This window comes from Spermophilus citellus, assembly GCF_964194105.1.
Source record: "Spermophilus citellus genome assembly, chromosome: 14".
Classification (NCBI taxonomy): Eukaryota; Metazoa; Chordata; class Mammalia; order Rodentia; family Sciuridae; genus Spermophilus; species Spermophilus citellus.
In genome coordinates this window covers 89,082,789-89,106,890 of record NC_138194.1, presented here as the reverse complement: position 1 = coordinate 89,106,890, position 24,102 = coordinate 89,082,789, and the positions used below count along the sequence as shown (strand labels likewise).

At 45.4% G+C, this 24,102-nt stretch overlaps 1 protein-coding gene across 1 annotated transcript in view; it reads right to left on the bottom strand.

The window, feature by feature from the left end:
* Positions 1-23,786, bottom strand: part of FER1L6 (fer-1 like family member 6) — a gene marked incomplete at its 5' end in the record, with an annotated part of 117,869 nt that extends 94,083 nt beyond the window's left edge. Inside the window, 10 exons of the mRNA XM_081266407.1 lie at positions 2,549-2,901; positions 5,659-5,851; positions 6,827-7,013; positions 7,628-7,784; positions 9,104-9,182; positions 12,495-12,557; positions 15,377-15,508; positions 15,611-15,665; positions 18,498-18,618; positions 23,708-23,786. Of these exons, the coding sequence (XP_081122533.1) occupies positions 2,549-2,901; positions 5,659-5,851; positions 6,827-7,013; positions 7,628-7,784; positions 9,104-9,182; positions 12,495-12,557; positions 15,377-15,508; positions 15,611-15,665; positions 18,498-18,618; positions 23,708-23,786 (1,419 nt within the window). The remainder of the gene's footprint in view (positions 1-2,548; positions 2,902-5,658; positions 5,852-6,826; positions 7,014-7,627; positions 7,785-9,103; positions 9,183-12,494; positions 12,558-15,376; positions 15,509-15,610; positions 15,666-18,497; positions 18,619-23,707) is intronic.
* Between the last annotated feature and the right edge of the window lie 316 nt (positions 23,787-24,102).

Sequence of the window (24,102 nt, the reverse complement as noted above, 5' to 3'; positions counted from 1 at the left end):
GAGGCAAGGCCAGGCAGTAATCCCGCACCACTCTGCCACAACCTAAAGCCATTTGTGTTGCCGACCTATATCTGTACCTCCCAATGCACTTACATTGGTTTGCATGTCTTCCTTCCCCTTCTATCCAATAAACTAGGCTCTATTTTTACTCTTACCAAGCTGAAAATGATATTTAAACAAGAAGCTACTCAACAAGTGTCCATTCAAAATGGACACGTTTTAGGTTGACTCTACTCCATGGGAGTTTGGCACAGGGGAGCAGGGCAAGCTTTGATGGTGTGACAGGGGTGGTTGGGGAGGCCAGCACTATGGGGTCTCTCGACTGACTGCCCATATGTGCAGTGAGGGCATGACTTCAACTGGAAACATGGGAGCTCGAGGGCCCTGGGCAGCTAAAAGAGATGTGGTACGAAGGGTTGTTGGGGGCAAGCTCCAAACTGCTCAGGCTACAGGGAGGGTAGAAGGTCAGAGCTGTGGTTTAAAAATATAACCACAAATTCTCAGCCAATCCTCCCCTGAAAAAAATGAAGCCTAATTCTCCTCCCTTTGCAGATGGGCTGGACTAATAATTTGTTTCTAGTAGAACACAGCAGAAACATCAGTGAGTGACTTCCATGGCTAGGTCATGAAAGAGTCTCTGCCTTACTCCCGTTTAGATCACCTGCTCTTGGGGAGCCAGATGCCATGTCATGAGGACACTCAAGCAGCCTGAGAGAGGGTCCACATAGTGAGCAACTGAGGCCTCCCACCAACAGCCAATAGGGATCAACAACCTGCCCAAGAGGTGGGGCCTTCAGAAGGCTTCTGTCCCTGCCAAGACCTTGGCTGAAACTTCATGAGAAATCCTGAGCCAGAATAGCTAAGCTATTTCCAAATTCCTCACCCACAGAAAATAAGCATTTGTTGTTTTCAGCTAAGCTTTGGGGTAAGCTGTTGGGCAGCAGTAGGTAACCATTAAACCCAACAAGGAACTGGCCACAAACAAAAGCCCAGGTGAAGGAGGAAGCTGGGGACAAGAGTGTGAATGATGCCTGAATTTCCTGCTCTCTGCCACCTTCTACACAATAGCCAAGATGTCCCCTGGCTTTGTAGACAAGTAAGTTCCCAAGACTCCCTTGCTCCCGGACAGAGTTTATTTCTTCAGGGACCCTCAGCAAAAAATCTTAAGGATATTGACTTCCATTAAGAAAATCTTCTAGTTTCTTTTTAGATGGCAATCCTAGCTCATAGAGGAATGTCCAGCCTCAGCCTTCAGTAAGAAAGAGTACCAGAAGGACAGATACAGGGGATATCAGCTCAGGTGGCCATTAAGCGACCCATAATTTCTTGTAGAGTCCAAAGTTAAGTTTTCAACATTGGCATATATTCTGAAAGCACACCGAATCCCTGATTCTAACCACAACATACTGGCAGCACACATTTCCAGAGACTGTTTCCCAATATGTGAGTCCAGAGGCAGAGCTGGGGAAGTCCCTGAAATACCAAGTCACAAACCACAGGTGGAAAGCTCTGGAGAGCTGCCCCCTAGTGGCAGGAGCAAACCACAGTTCCATTGAGAACAATAACAAACGCATGGCAAGCTGACTGCGCGTGTGTCAGAAACTCTGCTGACCCGTTTACACGCATTCTCTCCTTAACCCCCAGCAGATGCCCACGACAGAGCAGCTGTTGGACCTCATTTTGCTGATGAGTAAACGGAGACACAGTGGTGTTAGCATCCCAGCCACCAAGAGAACCAACCCCAAGACTGCCAGCCCTGTGATACCACTTGTCCCCTACAGTTTCCTCAGGTTTATAAGATCCCTGTGGTAAAAGTAAGTGGCTCTGCCAAGGCCAGAGAGACCCTCACACTTCAATCCTGTGGCTGCCTAGGAATGGACAGCTCTGGGAGCCCTGCCATTGCCTCCTGTCCAGTTGACCTGAGAAACACTCTCTCCAGAGGCAGAATTAGCCAAGCTGAGACGCTACCCACCTCAGCCGCTGACAAAATGTGAAAATCACTTGCTTAACTACAAATTGCTATTGCAGAGCTAAGTGGTGAGAGACATGGATGTTCACCCTGGAGCCCCAGACCTCCTGCTGGTAAGACAGAAGAGGGCTGGCAAAACGCTGCTGTGCTTTATGGAGAGCAACAGCAGGAGATCCCTGGGGCTGTGCTTTCTTCCCAGCTTCAGGCAGGGAATAGGTTTCTCAAGTTCTCACACTCTCCTCTCCCACCCTCCTCCTACCCAAGCTCCCAGAAGCCTGCACTGGATCCAGCTGAGCCAGTCCCCCCCGCCAGCCACTCCCACCAGCACCCCAGAGCACTTCCATGTCTCTTCCCCTGGGTTCCCATGGAATCTGTGTTTGGGGGGACTCCGAAGGAATCTGCCCTAACAGATGGCTGTGCAGAGGCAGAGGATCCACCCCAGAACACAGGGCTGGGCCAACAATTTTGCAGGAAGAATGACACAGCTGCAGGCAAAGACCTTCAGGGAGCCTGGGACAGGTGCTGTGTGTGTCCTGGGCTCACCTCAGGTGGGGTCTCAGGAGCAGAGCTCAGACCTACCTCTGGGGGGACGTCGAATGGCTCCACCTCCACCTCGGTGGAGTGAGCTCTGTCGGACGGCTGCTGGGGCTTCCCATCATCGGCTCTGTCCGCCTTGTCCTTACTGGAGCCTTTGGAAGACTTGGAGTCTTTGTCCTTGGAAGACAACTTCAGCTCCTTCAGTGCCTTGGAAAACTTGGACTCCTGTGCCCCTCCTGAGAGGATTTCCACAGCAATTTCTACCAAGATTCTGCCCCTGAATGACACCCCTTCCCCAAAGCCTTCATTCAGTTCCTGGTAGTCGTCCATCAGACTGTGGTTTCTGGGGGAGCCGTACAGGTTGATCCAGGCAGGTCCAAAGGTAGGGAGGAAGCCTAGAAGGACCCCGAGTTTTAGTCATCTGGCAGGTTTTCAAGTTTACCATGCATTCTCTTTATCAGAGCTATTCACAGTCTTTTAAAAACATACAATACACAGAAAAGACATTGAACTGATTTTTCTTTTCATCTTTTTTTCTGTGTGTGTCCCATTTGTAACATTTGTAATACTGTTAGGAAGGCCGAGGAGCCTCCCTTTGCCTCCCTTCATTCATCAAATGTTTATTGACTCCTAACCAAGACAGCCACCGTGCCAGAGACCAACCAAAGAGCTCAGCAGAGGACAAGCAGACACGAACACTGAACAAATAAATATTTACATTATAAACACCACAAAGGAGATCTACAAACAGCAGGCTGATACAGCATGGAGAGGAGTTAGGTGGGCAGAGAGAGAAGGGAGGGAGGGAGAGCAAGAATGCATGTGTGTGCACATGTGTGTGTGTGTGTGTGTGTGTGTGTGTGTGTGTTCTGGGCCTGGGGAGCAGCCTATGCCAGTTGGAGAGGAGCAGGGAGCTAAAGATTGAGCTGAATGAGGAGCCAGTGGGAGGTGGTGTCTTAGAGGTCTTGATAAGGATTTTGGTCTTTATATTAAATTCCATGGGGATACATGAAAGGAATTTAAGCAAAGATGTGGTAAGGTCACATCTCTTTTAAGATCACTGTGCTGCTCTGTGGAGGGGAATGAAAACAGATGTGGGCAAACTGGCCCACTGACCATTTCATCATCAAAACTGAAGACATCAGTGGTTTGGAACAGGGTAAGGTAGCTGAGATGAAGAGAAATGAGTGCTTCTAGATATGTTCTATACATAGAGCTGAAAAGACCTGGTAATTTTAACTTGTTCCTGGCATAAGTATTTTCCCTTCTTAAAATATAGTGTTGGAGAAAATGCACAGTATCTTTGGGAACATCTCTTTGGCAACATTAATATTCCTTTTTGGCTCACAGTTCCGCCTCATGGTCCTGAAGTTTGAATCTCAGCTCTGGTACTTTCAAACTACGTGACTTTGCACAAGTTTTTTCACTTCTTTTTTAAAAACTTCTATATGCCTCAGTTTCCTCATCTAGAGGAATTGTTAATAGTGCCTATCTCATCTATCAAAATTAAGAGAAATTGCTGAGGTGATATTGGCCCAATTATATTGTTGTATTGTGTGCGAGTACAAATGTGTAACAACAAATCCCATCAATATGTACAACTATAATGCACCAATAAAAATGTGGAAAATTTTCAAAAACTAATAATGTCTAAGAAGCGTTTCACACAGATCCTTGGGGAATGTTTAAGAATATTACTATTGTGAATAAATAAATGTATCTTAATTTGCCTACCAATTTCCCCATGGTGGACAATTAGATGTTTCCATACATGTTTCTGTTAATAGTCGTTTTGTGCCTAAATGTTCTCTACCCAGCCCTGACTTCAATGAAGTAGATTCTCGCCCTCCCTTATGTAGACTTGGAGCAGGGAAATTGTATTAAAGGAAATAGAGAGATTTTATGGTCCCTGATGTCTACTTGTTAAGCACTGATATCCATTTTCCTGAACACATCAAAGTGCTTCTGAAAGTTGTGAATAAAACATGCTTTCATTGAGTGGGAAAATGGTGTAGACGGGGGACTGTGCTTTTCTGGTCAAGTGGTAAATGCTTCGATAATGTGAAGAAAGAGACAATGGAAATCCATTGAGGCCTTTCTATGCTGTCACGCATGAGGGACATAAAAATATGTAATTCCTGTTCTCTGTTCTTAGCAAGGCTTCAATCTGATAAAGGGAAAAGGTACCATAACTATACTAAATTCATATATGATATATTTATGATGTTCTATCTGTATGCATTTGTTTTTTTGGGTTTGTGCATACGTGTGTGTGATCTGTGTGTGTGCATGCCTCCATAACTGTCCATTAGCATAAACTAGCAGTACAGGGAAAGGTTGCCTGGGGATTTAAAGAGGAGGGGTGTGTTGAGCTATTTGGAGAATTGTCACCCACTAACTTAGGTTTTCCAAACAAAAAGCCAGACACTAAAGTCAGGTGCGGCGGCATATACCTGTAATCCCAGTGGCTCAGGAGGCTGAGGCACAAGGATCATGAGTTCAAAGCCAGCCTCATCAACAGCAGGGTACTAAGCACCTGAGTGAGACCCTGTCTCTAAATAAAATATAAAAAAGGATGGGGATGTGGCTCAGTGGTCGAGTGTACCCTGAGTTCAATCCCCAGTACTCCCCCCCCCCCGCAAAAAAAGGTATTTACTGAGTGGGAGCTCTTTCCCTGACCCCTTCCTACTGACTTGGGGGTTAGCTGGGACTCTCTATTCCCTTCCTGGATCACTCTGCCGGCCACAGCTCCCCACCAACCTCATAATTTCATGCTCCCATCAGTGGTTGTGGACGTAATTGTGGCGGGGGGATCTGAAATGTAAAAACCATTTTGCTTGGGAGTCATTCCAAATTTTTTAAAAATCTAGTGAGTCAGATCAGGTGGATAAACCCGAGTTTAGCAACCTCAGATCTAATCAATTAGATTCTATCAAGGACACAGAGGGGTGCTCATGGAAGACCTGGGACCAGGACCAAACCTGCCCTCCTGAGCCCAGCTCCAACCACCACGCTGAACCAAGCCAAGCTGCAGACCGACAGAAGCCTGGCCAGGCCTAACACCTGCCGCCTGGACCCTCCTGGTATAAAGGCGAGGGCCCGAATGCCGTCATTTTGAGACCTGTTTCCAAGGCAGACGTGGGAGGCTTCACCTTTATCTCCATCCTGCTCATTGGAGATCTTCTTCAGGTCGATGAAGTGGGTTGCCAGCGCCACGTCATTCATGCTGCCTTCGTCCCACACCTGGATCTTCACCCTCCGACACAAGGGAGGGAACATTTCCTTGAAGACCACCTGTTCGTGCCACACAGGGTTGGCACAGTTCTTTTGCACTGTGGTTCGCCCCTAAAAACAGACAGAAGGATGTGAGCTGTGAAAGGAAGTGACTCTCTGCGGAAAACTCCTCAGGCCAGCTGGAGATGGGAAGCAAGCAGCCCAAAATAACGAAGCTGCTTCCCCCTGGCACTCAGGAAAATCAGCTGCACCCAACACACTGTTGGAGGACCCACACGGTGCTGGCTGCTGTGACAGGCACCTGGGACAAATGCGAGGCAGTGCCCTTGGGAAGTGCTAATGGGCACATCAGAGCTGGGCTGGAACTACCACCTGTGCTGTGAACAGAGCTGCTCTGCGCATCTCCAGGAAGGCCCTGGACAGAGCTCACCCCGAATAAGTGGGGTGAAAGCACTACTGGGGGCAAAGCACTACTCTCGTCTGGACCTCGTTTTGTTGTGGTTATAAAGTGGAGATGATTTCCTGTATGACCTCCAAGAACTTGAGGCAAAAATACTACCACGTTCACCCCTTCCAAAGGAGGGGTCATGGTGAGTTTATATTTTGGTAGCAGTGACATCTGTGTCAGCTGAAGCTTCAAAGTCCAGTCAACCAGGATGGAGCTCTACCATGTACCCAGGTCCTGGTCCTTCCTGTGGCCTTGGGCAGGGAACAGGTTTCCAGGCTTATGTAGGACGAGGACTCTAGGATCCTTTGTGAAACAGATCAGAAAGTGGTGGTGATTTTACAGGGCTTGGGGACTAGGTGGTGGCTCGGAGACATAACCAGTGGTGAGGAAGGATGCCTGTCATCCTGGGTCCTAAATCATAATCCACCCTGAGTCCTTCCCTTATTCTCATGAGTAGTAAGTGGGCAACATCCCCAAACCCCACCCACTACCTGACCCAGTGCCTTCTGTGGCAAGTCTTGTCTTTCAAGGCACTGCCCAATTTTTATTTTAACTTAATTTTGTTTGATTAAAATGCCCGGGATACAGGGCAGGGTCCTGGCCCAGGTCTGCTAGAACTGGTGACAATGGTTCCTCACCGTCTGCCCAGCAAAGGTGACCTCCACAAAGGGATCCACGAGGTCCTTACTGTCACCCACAAATGCTTTGGTGACGTTTGCCGTGATGCTGGAGTTCATTTTGGGCAATCCTTCTGCCTTGTACAGTCTTACATAGAATCTGGCCCAGGGTCTCTCTGATGGAAACCCCTGGGGTAGCAAAAGGTTCCTTAGAAGGGGAAATAAATAAATAAACAGATAAATAAATGAATAAATACATACATATATAAGTACATAAATAAATAGGAATCCCTCTCATTTGAAAGAATAGAAAAAGACAGAAGCAATTTGGAAGCAGAAAAAAAGACTTTGGGTATATAAGAAGACTAGGATTTGCCCCTAAAATGAGTTTTCTTTCTAGTGTAAATCACAGTGAAGGGTCAGAATAGAGCCCATGCAAACTCCTCTAGGTTCTGGAATCACAGAACAGACACTGTCTCCCACTCTGCCCTTAAAAGAGGAGCATTTAGGTCTACCCAGGTCATAAATCAGGAGTCAAAACTATCATTCCTTCAAAGAAAACTCAGCTATATTTGGATGAATCAGGTAAGCTCAGCATATCCATAACAGGTATCAGAGGAAGACACCCATTCTTGTCCTCACAGCAGACCTCCTGAGGGAAAGCCATGCCTTTGAGAGGACACATCATGGTGCTTCTGACGGAGCAAAGTCCGTGTACTTAACAGTTCTCATGCAGCAACAAAGGGGTGGAAAGGGGTGGAGGAAGGAAAAAGGTATAACATTGGGGCACATCATTCCTCTTCAATGGTGAATCTGACTCACTTTTCTATTTGCTCCTCAGCATCAGAGATTTTGGGGTTGGTCTTTAAGATGTCGCCTTTCCCAGTCACGCTGATGTCGCACTTCACGTATCCCTTGGTACCAGTCCTGATGTCACTAGGGTCTGTGAGCAGCGCCCACTTGTCACTGAACTGATGACCTACAAAAGCACCTTGACAGCTCAGCTCCCCACGATGGGCCCCCCCCGGCTCTACCCCATCCCCTCCCACACCCTTCCCAACCCACCATGGTGACTCCTGCAGCAGGCCCTGCCATGCCCCAGCCTCATGCCTTCCTCCTTCCTTTCCCTCCCCCTCCTTTTGCTTCCCACCTGTTTCTCTGCCTTTCTTTCCAATCACCACAGTATTTGGGAAACTCTCAACCTAGGAATGACCTGGGCAGGATTCCAGCTTTGACCAGCGAGGGGGACATTAATGGAGGGTAGGAGTCAATCACTTGCCCACAGGCCATCAATGTGGCTCATAGATCTTTCTGTTGGCCTACGATGTGAGTCAGAACATCAAGATCACTTACAAAAGCTAGACGTCTGGCTTATCTTTAAAAATAAATATTGGGGCTGGGGATATAGCTTGGTTGGTAGAGTGCTTGCCTCGAATGCACAAAGCCCTGGGTTTTATCTCCAGCACCACAAAAAAAAAAAATACTGGCAACACTAGATTCATATTTCCATATGATGGCCAATGCTAAAGGAGTCCAGTAGCTGCTGCTGTTCTACCATGGTTCAGGAACCTCCCGTTCCATGAAGACTCTGTCACTCCCTAAGATGTGGTACCCATCTGCTCTCAGCCATGGTCACTCTGTGGCCCCCTGAGATCATAAGACTTGAAATCACTTGAGAAGAGAAAGGGCCTTTCATGAGAAGTTCTATGTTGGTTGCTGGCTCCATTATTTATTAGCTCTTGACCTTGGACAAATTACCTAACTTGTCTGCATTTCACTTTCTTATAACAGGGATAATAATTATTATTATGGTGCAGTCTGATGTGAAATGCCAGTCTCATTATGTGCTAGGCTCTCTATAAGCACATATGTATTTGTTAACTTCATACTCCAAAAACCGATGAAGGAGGCATCAATTTATCCTCATTTCTACAGATGAGGAAACCGAGGCACAGAGAAGTTAAATCTTTCATTCAGAGTTGCACATCTTGGAAATAGCAGAGTGAAATTTGGATTCAGGCCAGATTCTTAGCTTCTACTGTCTATTAGCACTCCTAGTTATGTGTCACAGTGCTAAAGTAGTCAGAATTTGTGTGAAAAATAAATCAAAACTATTTAGAGTGGACATGGAAGATAATCTTATCATTTGATGGCAAGATCCATGTCTCATGTAACTTTGCATAATTGGTGCTAATTTTTATTGAATGAATGGTCAACTGGAAGAGTGAATGAATATGAAGTCCTTGGGTGCTATAAACCAGAGTCAGAAACAGAGATGGGGAGGTGATGCTTCCTTACCAGGTTGGTTGTACACAGTCCCCAGATCTACTTTGAAAGAGCCAATCAGTATGCTTCCAATCAGCTTGTGGTGAAGGACCTGGGGAGAGATGGAGTGGTGAGTCCATCACATTTATCTTTGAGAATGACTCTTGAAATGGGCTCTTTATACCTCAAAGACGCTTCTAGGCTTTGACCCTTCCCAGGCTTTGACCTTCATCTGGAGCACAACAGCATTTAGTCATCAAACCACAGAGTCACAAAGGGCCTTCAGAAATATCTCACCTGTACTTTTACCTCCAGCAGGTGGTCCCCCGATTCTCTACTGATGGACACCTGAAACTCGCACCACCTGAAAGTTTTCTTTAACTAAAATGAACCCTAGTGCAGCCTGCTTGTCAATGCCCACCTCTGTCTGCTGAAACTCTACCCAGAACAACTGTCACCCCCTCCAAGCAGCCCTCCCTCAGCCTCAGCCCTACCCCTGGCTGAAACTCTTCCCCCCAAACTGCCAAGCTGCTTTGCTCACCACCTTCCCAGGGAACTCATCAAGCACTGTCTTAAGCCATTTGCAATAGAAGGAAGGTGATCATCCTCAAGCTGATCAGAAGCCCGCAGAGTGCCCCATAACATCTCGAAATGAAGAACTTGAGGAAGGTGGCAGAGTGGGTTCCCATCCCCAAATGCCCATTCACTGTTCAAAAAGCTGCTGAAGAATCAGGATTAGTTTAATCCTGAAGCAAAAATAAAAAATAAAAAACAAAACAAAACAGGGCAGTGAGGGGCTGAGCAGAGAAAGGGCAAAAGAACTCCGGTGACTCAGATCTGGGAAATGCTGCCATCCAGAAAAGGGGACAGGATCCCCTGAGTGGTGCTCAAGTAACAGGATGAGAGACTTCAGCTCCCTAGAGGAAAAAATTTCATGAAAATCAGAACTTCTCAGCATTAGTAGAATTTCTTAGAGACAGTGACCTCACCATCACTGGAAATAATCATCATGTCCCAAGAAACTTGTGTCAGGCAGGAGGTGGAGGGGGATCCCAGCAGCACTTGGAACTGAGGCTCCATGGCCCTGAGCTTCCTCCTAACTCTAAATGGACCTATGAGCTGCTTGATTCAAGGTCAGTTTCCCCCACAGTCTCCCATCCACCACACAGTCTTGCTCATGATAGATGTTCAATAAACATTTGGTGAATGAATAATCGAATGATGGATGAAGGAGAGACTTTTGTGGCTTCTGAATAGCCCCTTTGGCAGAAGCAGTGAGAAACAATAAATTCAGCTGACCTCACGAAATGATAGCCCTTCCTGCTTCTCTTTCCACTCTCTCTCACTTGCCCAAATCTTCCCACCGTGTTAGAGAACTGGGGGGAAGTAAGGAAAGCCTGGCTTGAGTAGAGGAGCTATTTAAGGCCACACAGAAAGCTCACTCTACAACCCACCACACTTGCAGGAGCGGCCGAAGTGAAGACCAGACACCTGTGGCTTCCTGAAGGCCTGAGGAAGACCAGACACCTGTCTCAGGTTCTCCTTGCAGGGTGAGGGGCGGCAAGCAGGATGAGCCCCAAACAAATCTTCCGATAACACAGGAGACTTCAAGTCATTCGCTAAGGGGTCAAGTGCTGGGCAATACTGGTGTGGCAGAGCATGCAGTGCCAGGACCCTGGAGACGTCTAACACACAGAGTGCAGGGGCCCTGCATATCTTGGGCCACTGTCACTGAAAGATGGTCTTGGGTGTGTAGCAGCCTGGCTGTTCCAATAGCACCTGCTCACAGCCCTCTCCTGACTCTTCTCCCACATTGAATTTTTCCTGAGCACATTGACTTTCAGTTCATGAACTTGCAGAAAAATCATATTCAATGTTTCCTTCTCAAGGGGAGTTCTTGAAAATATCCCCCCACCCCTGTCTTTTGGAGTCGTTTAGGGATGCCAAAAACATTCTCATCTTCCAAGTTAGGGGAACAGAGATGTGAACTTTGACCCTCTGTCTGAAAAATCTTTGTGTCCCACAAACAGTCACTACCCTTGTCTATGATCTGAGTTAAAGCCGGTGATGACCTGCTCATCTGAGACTACGGAGTCCCTTAGGAGCAACTGTAAATCCACTCCACAAACAGGAGCGATGGAGCAAAGTTCTGGGCAGCATCCCAGGTCCCAAAATACCTTCTGTGCCACTTGTCATCTGCCTGAAATTCAAACACTAAGAATGTTGGCTCTCGGTGACTTCATTCCTCAAGAGTCACATTGTTCAAATGCCCCCAAGAAGGACAATACCACAGCACCACCAGGACCCAGGCCTTAACGCAGGACTTCGTTGACATTCAGCTGTGGTTGAAGGGAACCGGTCATGGATGTGTTTATTAAGTTAAGTGGGTGATGGGCGAGGGGTGGATGAAGGCAGACGAGGAGAGAGGACAGGCCAGGAAAGTTCCAAGACAGGTTTTGTCATCCCCACAGTCTGATTTGACTTGAAATGACCGTTGAGGATGTCAACCCCTATTCTCCACACTTCCAGGGACATACAAAGTGGGTGTTCTGTTCTTTCAGAATCCAGCCCCTACCCACTGCCACGCACACACAATCTCACACCCCCTCTGTGAGAGAAGCAGCCATTTCTTAGACTGGTGAGAACAATGTTGCCTGCCACCCACAGTCTCTGTCCCTTGGCTGGATAGTATGAAGTTGGGCATGATCTCACTCAGCCTCCCTTCACTCATTTGGGACAGGATGGCCTCAACACGGGCACTTTCCCTTCCCATTCCTATCTTCCATATGGAGAGCAAACCTGGACAAGGCCCCTGCCTGGACCAGGAAGCCCTGTGTCTACTCCTCAGACCTGGTCTCTGGGAGCAGTGACTCCCCTGGTGGGGCTGAGGAAGGGTCCCCCACGGGCAGGACTTGGAGGCAATCTTTGAGAATCTCAATGGCTACCACAAGCTCCAAATCACATTCTCTGATCCAGTGTCACCATAGATATGGTGCCTTCCTGATTCTTGTTCCTATTTCTCTATTTATCACCAACTAGAAAGGGAAAGTGCTGTGACTGATGATCATTAGTGCAGATATCATCCTGAGAGAGAACATCAACCTAGGCTTGATAAAAAAAGAAAAAAAAAAAAAACTAAAAATGGCACTCCATTAAGATGTCATTTGAAGCATGCCCACATTTGATTAGTAATAGTTTTACCGTAGCTTACAACTTGCTTCCAAGAAACATGGCTCCTTTTAAGAATCTCCCAAATTCCTCTATACTTGTGATTTCAGTTCTAGTCTGTTGGTTTCCAATTCACCAACCTACACTCACCCTCCTGAATCTACCCATCCCTGTGCATGCTTAGCTGTCAGAGTCCCCAGTGCCTAGAATCTCCCCCACCTCCTACCACCACTATCACCACCAAGGGTATACTCACTGAGATTTTTATGATCTTGTCAAAAAGATGCACTTGGGGCCCAACGAAGTCGAAGACAAAGTACTGAAAAACACGAAGTGCATTGTGGCAGTGACTCTAGTCTCACATGTAAGAACCCTGTTTTGGAGTGATTTTAGATCTGCCTCACTCTAACTGCTGCATGGTCCCCCGTGGCAGGAATACATCACCAGATGATTGGCTATCCCCTACTGAAGGTCATTTAGGCTATCAAAAGTTTTTAATACAAAAAAGAGAAGAATGGCACCAAACCACATGCTTGCATGGGATATGTGTACGTATTCTTCTAAAATAGAAGAAGTAGAAGAGTTGGGTCGTGGATTATGTGCATGTAAATTTTTAATAGATAATATTAAAATTTTCTTCTAAAGGACCTACCCCACAAGGAGCTATGAAAATAGCCATTTCCCCAGACTTTTGCCAGTCCTTGATACTGTTAGTGTTTCTTTTCTTTTTGCTTATAGTGAGAGTTCAAATAGTACCTGAGTGTTGTTTTTTTTTTTAATTTGGAATAACTTTGATTAAATCTTATTTTTTTCAGGATTTTCATATGAAATTACCAAGATTGACCAAGAAGAGAGAGAATTTTAAAAATTAGGAACATGGGAGATTTTTTTATATTAATAAAGCAATTAAAATTCAGAGTCTAGAAATTATCTGGACTGGTCCCCATATTATACATATAAGACTGAAGAGTAAAGAACATAAAGGATGTGGCTTACATTCATATCACTAGTTTTTTCTGGAACAAACCTTACTTCTGCTGAAGTAATCACACAAGAAAATAGACAAGAACCAGCCAATTGGAGCCATGTTCCTCCCAAACAGAGGCTTATGGTTCTAGGAGGTGGGACACTGAGTAGTGTCAGGGTCTGCTTGGTTGTGCCTGGGGACTGATGGGGATCAGTGAGGCAGAACTGGGAGGCCACTGACCCCTGAATTCTTTCTTTTGAGCTGCAGGATCCAGAAATGACACATGAGGGATGGACATAGAAAGTAGAAAAGGAGAAACTGACCACTAGCAGTTTTCCTTCCAAGGGCAAAATAGAAAAACCAAAATACAGTGTCATGCACTATAGCCAGAGTTCTTCAAAATGGTGGTCCTTAGGTAGCAATGAAAGGTGTCATGACATTCAGTGTCTTCTGCTTAATATGAAAATATATGTGACATTTCAGGAAATTTTTACATGCATAATATTTTCAACTTTTACAGAGTTTTTGTGTTCAAAATTGACATGAAAAAATCACTTATGAACTTCCTTATTCTCTGATAAGGCTGAACATATGAGATGCAGTGGGTTCCTCTGGGCTGATAAATCAATTCCAATGTTTGCTGCCTTCTGCTCAGTTTCATGTGTTCCAAACAATAGCCCCAGGCAGGTTCCCTAGACCCCTGGACCACACACATTTTTCTAGCTGGAAAATACTCTCCAGCCCCTACTAACTAGTTCCTTCAACATCTGATGACCTTTGGGCTTGAAAATTCGAGTCAAAAGCTATGACAAATGTCCTGCGTTCATCCTCTATGTTTTTGCTTGATTTCCTACTGAGTACACTTGGGTCCAATTTAATGTCATTTAGATCTAGGACTTTTATGCAGAATTATAATAATTAACAAATCTATAAGGCTTTGAAGTTTCAAAGCATTTTCATGCACATGATCTCATACCATATCCTTGCCAAAAGTTGTCTTGGGGGTCAGACATGGAGCAGGAAGGGGATAAATACTGTCATTTTAAAGGTCAGAGGAATACAAAGAGGAAAGGAACTAACAGCTCAAATGGGATTTGGGCATTTTTTGTTAATGTCATTATCCATGCTCTCCTTGTCTTCCTTTTTAATTAAAACTCCCATTAGAATAATAATTAAGAGTTTGCTGCATTTTTTGATAATTCCTGGTGTCAAAACACCTACTGGAAAAGACTCCCTCCTGTCAGTTAGTTAGAGAATAAACTGTTACCTCTTGGAAGGGAATTTGGTGATATCAAAATTTTAAACACACATACCCCATGCCCCAATTATACCATATAAATATTATTATAAGTAGTGGCAAAATGCTGAAAAAGTTAATATCCATGAATGAGAGACTGACTGGTTGAGTAAGTTATGGTACATCAAGGCATGAGGGAGAAGTAAGATTGAACTGCATGTTCAGTGATGGACTAATCTCCAAGGTATGGGGTTTCCTGAAAAGACCAAGACCTAGGCGCAGTATGGAATGCTACCATATTTACTTGTATTCCTGAACATGCTTGGGCTATCTCTGAATGACAGCCAAATGCCTGGTGAGAATGGATGGCTTCAGGGAAAAGATCTAGGAGATTGGGGACCAAAGATCAGAGGAAACAACATTTTTTACTGTACATCATATTATCATACAATACTTTTATTTTATAAAGAGAATTTAGTATGTTTAATATTTAGAAGCTTCTCTCTTTGAAGTTTTCCTTCACAATCACTACACAGCTTAAAAAATACTACTCTTTTGCTTTCCAATATGGTATGCCAATTTCAAAATCAGTAATTAAATTTGTGATTTCTCTGCCATGGAAAAGAATGTGTATCTTCTCTCTCACCAACCTTCAATGTTTATTAAGTGAAATCCAGAGTTTATCATGGATGGCAAGGAGCTTGTAAGAAATCTAATGGGCCTATTAAAAACACAGTGATGGCTTTAACCTCAGGGAGAATTTCTTGCCTCTCCTTTCCACTAACTTTTTATTAAAAACCCTTGATACGGTGTTTGTAAGGTGACTCAGAGCTTGCCATGAATTTGGACAAGGGACAGTCTAAATGAGGAATTCTGCTGGATGGTTATGGAGGCAACACTGGGGCTGGCAATGCTGGTGATCGCCACAACTCACCTCATTGTAAAACGGGCTGTTGGTTCCTTCCTTCACCGTGCTCTGCTTCTTCTCATCCCCAATCTCAATGGTCACAACAGGGTCAATGTTCTCGCCCACCAGCTGGCGGGCCTCAATGATGTTTATGGCAATCTACAATACAAAGCAGAGTGTCCACCATGCTGGATACAGCCCATTGTTCACATGGGAGAACTGGGGTGGGAGAAGGCTGGGCAGGAAGAGGCAATCACTTACTTGATAATTTTGGGATTTGATGTCTCCATCATGGATCTTAGTCAGCAGTTTTGACCTGTAAATAGAAAATTCAATATACTTGTTTTATCAAGTAAGTACATACTTTGGAGCCATAAGCCATGATAATATTTTCCAAAGTATTTATAAGGGTTTCATTTATATTGTATCACATATTCTCTCTACATCCCTGGGGAGATAAGTATAGTAGACAAATGGCTTAACTTCTGTGACTCAGTTTCCCCATCCTAAAAATGGAGTTATTAATAGTACTTACCACACAAAATGGAAGCTAAAATTCAACGCAAGCAAAACTTGAACCCAGTGCCTGGCAAGATTAAGTGTTAGTGGCACTTTTTATAAGATTACCCATATTATTTATATGATTTTGTTAGTTAATTTATAAAACTAGAAACTGAGAGTCTCAGAAAGTCAGTGGCAAAGCTGCGTCAAAATAAGGATCTGCCAATCTCCTGCCTGATCCTAGATACAGGACTACTTTGCCATTTCTAGTAGATATAATAATTCTGTTATGATTACTTTTGAAAGGATTGGTAAAGGAGAAAATTGGAAAGGATGACCGAGATGCCATCTCCCTGAGATTTCACATCCCAGGCCTTTCATTTATCTGGGCCACCACAGGTCATTGAACAGATGTGTACTAGAGAATTGGAAAGAGATGAAAGATCCTTGTTGTCACAGAAGCAGCATCAGGTGGGAAGTGAACTGAGCTTGAGTTCCTATTGAATCACATTCTCTTGGCTCCTGACAATACCATCTTTCATGTGACTTCATTCAATTTTCACGGAGTATAATTGCGTCTAGTGGAGAATAGAGTAAGCTAGTGAAAATCTCAAGACTTTGGAATCAGATTGATGGGAATTAGAATATTTGTTCTTCCTAGTTTGGGACTTTACCTTTAAATTCCTTATCTGAAAGTGGAAATAATAATTCCTACCACCTAATTTTCACTCTGAGGGCTAAGGGAGATAATGCCTATAAGCAAAGATAGATATCATTTATTACATTTATCAATAAAATGGCAAGTTCATCCTGATTTTTCATTATGTGAAAGCCCAGTGCTAGGCTCAGTTACGAGAAAAACAAGACAAGCCGCCATCTTGGCCCTAGAGCTAATGATCTATGGGGGGGGGGGGGGAAGAGGAACAAGGCGCACAAGAAAAGAACTATTATATATAAGTGTAAAATAGAACAAAGGAGGGACGTACAATAGAAGAGATGTAGAGACAAAATTCCTGAAAGCAATTCACCGAAGAGATTGGATTTGAATTGAACACTGGTGGTGGATAGAATTTCAATTGCTAGAGAATGCTCTGACCAAGGAGAAAGAAGAGACAATTACTCCTCATTTTCCTTTCTCTTGCTTCTCTCCATTCAGAGTTATTATTTGGTAAAACAGATGACAAGAGATGCTTTGAAAGATATGAAATAGTTGAAGTCCCTAATCAGAGGCCAAGGGAAAGGGTGATAGGGTACAGAGTAGGGGGAAGGAGAAGTGACATGAGGTTGTACACACAAGTTTATGTCTTATTTTAATTGTCACCTCTGAGCCATCAAATTCTCATTTCTACCTGCACCCTTTTGCCCCTCCCCCACATACACTGCCATCCTGTCACAGTTCAGAAACAACAGCTCAGGGTCTGCCATGAAGGGTAGCACTAATTAGCTTTAGTAACAGTAACAACTGAGTGGAGAAAGAAAAAAAGAGCATGATGAATTTTTGTGAGTAAGCAATTAAATTAACATGAACAAATATGGCAGATGGAAAGCACTGCTAAGCCCATCATTGGCTTCTCTGTGCCCAAGCTTATATCGGGTACCTTGTGGTCTCCTTCCACTTTAACACAGGCTGACCTTGTAACTTGCATTGGCCAACAGAGTGCAGCAGAAATAACTTTTGCCAGTTCCAAGCCTAGGCCTCAAAAGACCTTGGGTACTCTGTTGGAATCCTGCAGTATGGCCATTGGAACAAACTCAGACTAACTTTCTTTTTTTTTTTTTTTTATTGGTTGTTCAAAACATTACATAGCTCTTGACATCTCATATTTCATACTTTAGATTCCAGACTAACTTTCTGGAAGGTCTGATGCCAGAGTTTGGGAGCCCAGTGGTCACAGCTGAAGCAGTACCAACCAGCCTACCATCAGGCAACCCCAAAACTAAACGCAGTAGAACTGCCAAATGACCACATATGCAAATGATGATGCATCAGCAAACTATCAGAGGTCATAAAACTACCCCCATCTATCAGCTCAGAGCAAAAATCAATACCTATGATATTAAGCCACTGATTTGGGAGTTATCTTTTATATACCAATTGTTCATTGATATAGCAGGAGAAAGCCAGTTTGTTTTGGACTTTTCTTGGTAGTATAGGAACCACCTTTTCATCTGGGAAAAACACGAAGCTAAGACAATTACTATCTTAATGAATTAAAGAGCAGGTAAGGACAGCTCCTGGAATCTGTCTTCATCCCTCGCTGTCCCTCCTGAACTATGAGGGGCGTGAGCTCGTGTGTGTGTGTGTGTGTGTGTGTGTGTGTGTGTGTGGTGCTGGGAATTGAACCCCGGGCTTCACACATGCTGGGCAAATGCTCTACCACTGAGCTACATCCCCAGGCCCAGGAATAGCATCTTAACTCAGGAGAGACAGGACCCAAATCTGGCAGAGCCAGGATTCTGGCCTGCTGAAGTCTGACCAGCATCAAGAGGCCAGGACTCAGAGAAAAGTGAACAAGCACAGAAGTCCATCTTCCTGCCCTGTAGACAGTGACCAGGTCTTCTCTTCTGATCTGCAAGAGCCTTCAGGGGTACGTGGCACATAGGATGCACCCAGAAAGTATGTCAATGATCTGCGTCAACTCTATACCTTCTATTCAGAGGAGCTGAGGGGGCAGGAGTGATGGAAGCATCGTCATGAATCAAATCTCCTACTGGTCCTTCCTGGTGAGAAGGTCCATCCTGTGGCAGTTCAGCTTCACTCTGACCATCTAGAGGAGCAAGCAAAGGAAGAGGATCCCGTTGAATTGAGACATAATGGTGATCAGGCCCTCACTCTGTGCCCAGCACCATGGAAGCATCGCCACAGGTATAGGAAACAAGAGGACAGTCTCTGCCACCATGGAACTTAACAATCCTATTGGCAGAAAAGCCAGGCATATCTTAATTTTTCTTAAAAAATAATATATACATATTATATATAATATATATATATCTTCTGTTTAAAAAAAGAGCAGATATATTTGGATGGTCTTATGGAAAGAAAACTGTGTGATGAATCTAAATATGTGCCTTCAGGTGTGATCTTGCAGACTGGAACCTGAGAAAAGTCAGAGTCTCTCTGAGTCTCATCAGCAAAGTTTAAAGTACATAAGGATCAGCTGGGAAGCTCTTAAAGTGCAGACTCTGACTCAGTAGGTCTGGGAAGGTCCCAGATTCTGCATTTCTGAGAGCAAGATCCAGGATGAGGTCCTTCCTACGTCTGTCGGCCAGTTTTGAGCAGAAGTGCCATGCTCTGAAAAGATGGTGAGTCCTCATCGGGGAGCCTGTAAACATTGCCTCATTTGGAAAAGGTCTCTGTACATGTGGTTATTCAGGATTTTGAGATGAAGAGATTGTCCTGGATCATCTGGCTGGGCCCTAATCACAATCATATGCATCCTGACAAGGAGATTTCAAACAGAACAAAAATGCAGCAACCTGGCCCTGGGGGCAGGGATGCCACCAACAAACCAAGGAAGGCCACAGCCACGGGAAGCTGGAAGGGACAAGAAACAGATTCTCTGGAGGGCATGGGGCCCCTTCATTTTAACACAGTGATACTGATGTCAGGCCTCTGGCTTCCATAACTGTGAAAGAATAAATTTGTATGGTGTTAAGTTACCAAGGTACTTGCCCTAGGTAGGTTTCTCGAGAAACCCCAGGAAATGGCTATACAAACACTTAGAACATTTCACTGAATGGCTAGCAGTCATTGTTTAGACTGTTTCCCTCCTAACCCCAGATTCTGATTAAATTCATCTGGAATGTTGCCCGGATGTTAAGATTGTTTGAATTCCCCAGGTAGCTCTGAGGTGCAGCAGAGCGTGAGAACCACTTCTCAACCAGGTTCCTGGCAGGTGGAAGAGTGGCTGGGCCTCCCTACTTCTCCCTGAGACTCCACATGGTGCAGTTGACATCCCAGTGGCTTGGATTCCAATATCAGCCCTCCTTCTAGTTTTATGATTTGAGCAAGTTACTGAAGTTTCCTCTGTTCTGTTTTGCTCATGTGTAAAATAAGGCAAATCAGGAAAATCAAACAAAACATATAAAGCCCCAGCACCATGACTGCCAGATTTGTCTGTAGAAAGGGCTGAAGCCTGTGAATTCCAAGTTGGGTGACTTGAGCAAGTCACAGAATTTCTTGCTCTTTCTTTTCCTTTTCTGAAAGAATTGGGTCACAAAATTGGTCTTCAGATTGTTTAAGGCAACAGAACACTTTTTTTTGTACCAAAGATTGACCCCAGGGGTGCTCAACCACTAAGCCACATCCCCAGACTTTTTTTGTACTTTATTTAGAGACAGGGTCTCACTGAGTTACTTAGGGCCTCACTAAGTTGCTGAGGATAGTTTTGAGCTCATGATCCTCCTGTATCAGCCTCCCAAACTGCTTGGAGTACAGGTGTGCACCTCCACACCCAGCCTAACAGAATATTTTTGACAGTGTAATTTTATATTGAATCTCAATATACATATAACTTAAGTTCATTTGTACCAAACTGTCCTGTATCATGGGTTGACACGGGGCAGGCCCTCATGACCACCCTGCTCATATTCCTCCAAAGCCGTTTCTCAGAATCCCAGGGCTCCATGGGACTCAACTATAAAGACATGGGTTAATAATTTCTAAGACACCTTCCAGTTTCAATGTATTTTGATTCTGGTTTCAGCTAGTCAATCATGTCAAACAGTCCTGAATCAAAGCCAAATGAGATAACATAGCCCATGGCCAAGGAGCTCCCGCACGCAGGCATGGCCCCAGGAGGTGCTCAATGGTTCAGAGAGTATCACTGAATGAGCAGAACCTGCTTTGACTGTGCTCTCACCCAGAAAACTAAAGCCACAGCCAGCACTAGAGAGGCAGAAGGGCTGTGAGTGCCAGGTGAGTACCCTGAAACCACAAGATTAAATAAACTACCTGACCACAAGGCTTTTCGAAATGAGGATCTACTGTCATACACTCAAGTTTCCAGCGAATTTCCTTAGCATATGATACGTGCTAGAGACTGTGGTAGGTGAGATGCCTGGTGTGCAGGAATTAACCCTTTCTTCAGGGTCTTATGTTGTGGCTGGTAAGAGACACCTCAGTAGGAAGAGCATCTGCTAAGGCTCCTACCGCTTTCATTCATTCATTCATTGAATTCCTACTATGCTCTCTCTAATCCACTCACCATGAGACATGCAGACTAATCTTCTAAAAAGTTAACCATATCATGTCACTTGTCTTCTTAAAACTTCTCAATGGCTTCTCATTGTGCTTAGAAAAAGGTCTGAAGTCCATACAGGGGTCCAATGCCCTGCTCCATCTGGCTGCCACCTGCTCCTCCTGGCCACCTGTCCCTCTCTACCCCTTTGCTGCTCTCTAACCACACAGCTAGCTCTCTCCTTTCTTGGTGTTATTCTCCCTCTGCCTGAGCTGCTCTCCTCCCTGTCTGTCCCCTTGGGCTCCCTCTTACTTTAAATTTTCATTTCAAATGCTACCTTCCCAGAGAACCTCTCTCTTCACTAAAATCTCTATTTTGATGAGTCAGGAATCAATGAACTCCCCAACAACTCCATTTCAGCTACTGTCTGTTTCCTTTCTAGAACTCTTCCCAACTTGTAATGCAGCTCCCTCAGGTAGGGTCCCAAGTGAACAGATGGCACTTCCAGAATAGGATGACTTGAGGGCTTTTCATGAAGGTGTGGGTGTTGGAAAACCCCCCAAACTCATGCAGTTATCCGAGGTAGCAGCCAAGCTGTTAGCTCTCCTCGGCTCCCAAGTGAGAAGAGGGAGGCACAGAGAGTTACCAAGCCTTGAAGTCGAGGAAGCTTGAGTTGAGTCAGTTCCCTAAGAGGGGCAGCTTTCTTCTTTCAGTGGAGGGATGCAATCAACTGGGCCCTGAGATCCCTCTCCTCCCTTCCCAACATCGGCCAGACACAACCTGAATCCAGAGGCTCAGGGACCTGGGTTATGCATCCACAGAGGTCAGCCTCCTGGGACAAAGAATGGGTGGAGAAGGGTGGAGAACAGGGCTAGAGGGCAAACAGAAGAGTCCACCACAGGGCTGTCCTCCCAACAGATGACTCAGTGTCACCCTGTACACTCAGAACCCATCCCAGGACCTGACACTTAGCAGATGTTCCATCCCATTTGTTGAACAAGTGACTGGATGGAGGATCATGGGAGGTGCCCAGTATCTATTTGTTGGGTGACAAGTGAATGGATGGCTTAGGGTAATGGGAATTCTAAGAGCACAGTGCATAAACCACATGTCTGAAAATACAGACAAAAGAACCAGAGACTTTTAGAATCTCCAGCTATTTCACCCAGAAAAGCCCCAACTCTCTAGGCCACGCCAAGAAGGAAAACCAGAGTCTGCATTCTGTTATTTGTTTGTCAGTCTCTTGCGTGGTGGGCCCCTCCCAGCAGGATGGAGGCCATTTGCTTTCTAGGAGGGGCCTGAGTCCTCTCGGGCCTGTTTGCTTTGTGGGCTGCCAACCATGATTAGATTGAGACCAGGAGCCAGCTCCTCTGAAATGCCCAGGTTGACTGCTCTGAGTTCCGCCAGCCTGTCAGTAAAGGCTCCTAACTGGAGACCAGCGCTTGGGGTAGGAAAGCGCAGGCTGACCTGGGCTCAGAAGCTGGCTTCTCCACTAACTAGCTGTATAACTTGAGGCAAGCCCTCACCCTGTCTCGAGCCTCTGTTGTGAAGCAGGCAATAGAATGTACAGTTCAGGGTCATGAATAATGTATGTCAAGTAACAGGCAGTGGAGAGAGACTTATTAAATGTGCCATAAATATTTTCATGAGGTTGCTGAGAGAAGGAACTATGCCTTATTCAACCTTGGGTCTTCAGGATCCAATCTCTTGGATAACAAGAAAGACCCCAAAGCCTTTCTCCTCCATTCCCCCATGTCACCAATTTGATTGAATAGAAAATTACTTCTGTTGGGCCCTAAGTCTTATCCCCATTGCAAATAAAGTGCTCCTCTCCTCCCATCCAAGGCTCCCCAGTACTTTCCTCTGTAAGTTTTATCTGAGGACAAAGAGTGGAGTTGAGTGGGCATAGGTCACAGGAATCCTGCGGTGGATGGCAGTGAAGCAGCCCTTCCCCTTGAGTAGAAGAGAGGGGCGAATATTAACCGGGCTGTGTGCAGGCTGAGGAGTGGTCCAGAGAGCTGTCCTTGAACTGGCTGTTATCAGAGCCACTCAACAGAAATCTCCAGCAGGTCCAGCCCCCTAGACCTGTCCCCTTGGGATGCTACTAATCCAATTTGATTCCATCCACTGGCACAGTTCATGCTGTACCTCAAAATTGTGCTCTTTTGGAGAAGGAAGTAGCCCATTCTAAAGGCAGGAGGTCTGAGAGCCTGAATTTACATCCCAGGGCCATGTGCTTCCTGGCTCGGTAACTCCCGCACTGGGAGCCAGTATGTGGCTCTGTAACCAGACAGGGTCTCACACTCAGAAGGACCCCATTGCTTTGTATAAGCCCCGTTGTCCCCATCTTGTCATTCTTAACAATGGCTTTGCATTTTCATGTTTCCCTGGACCTTGCAAATCCTGCAGCCAATCCTTTCCACACTGGTTGACCCTGCATCTCTGTAAACTCATTTGTAAAACTGAGGTAACGTTACTACTGCTAAAATGGAGAGAGACGATGTGTAGCAAAGGTCCTCGGGTGATAATCCTCAGGCCATACCTGTGATAGGTGGCACCCGAAGCACCGCAGGCCGCCCATCTTCCCCTCACTCCCATGGACAAGAACCACACTCTCAGCCAAGGGGTCCCTCTGGGAGGCCCCAGCCCCAGGTCAGCTCTGCCCCCCGCGCCTCACCTTGTGCAGCCTTGTTGGCTAGGACTAACCCCTTCTCTCCTTTATTTTTCTTCTTCTTCTTCAGCTTCAGCCCAAACATTCCCTTTCTGAAAAGAAGAAGAAAAAACTAAATACATAGTAATAGAAACTTGAGTCATTCCAACCTGTCGGGAGAACGCAAATACACCAACCCTCGAATGCTCCCGGCTGACCAGCCTCCTCCTCCACCCAGGATGGGTCAAGAGACAATGTCGGGATGCCCACCAAATCCCCAGGTATCTCTGCTTTTGCAGCAACAAGTGCACCAAGAAGAGGCATGCTGGATGCCAACAGCACAGCTGGTTCTCCTCCCTGGCTCCTGGCTCACCCGTGCGAGGCACTTAAAAGGAGTCCAGTCATTGGCTCATCACAGCAAG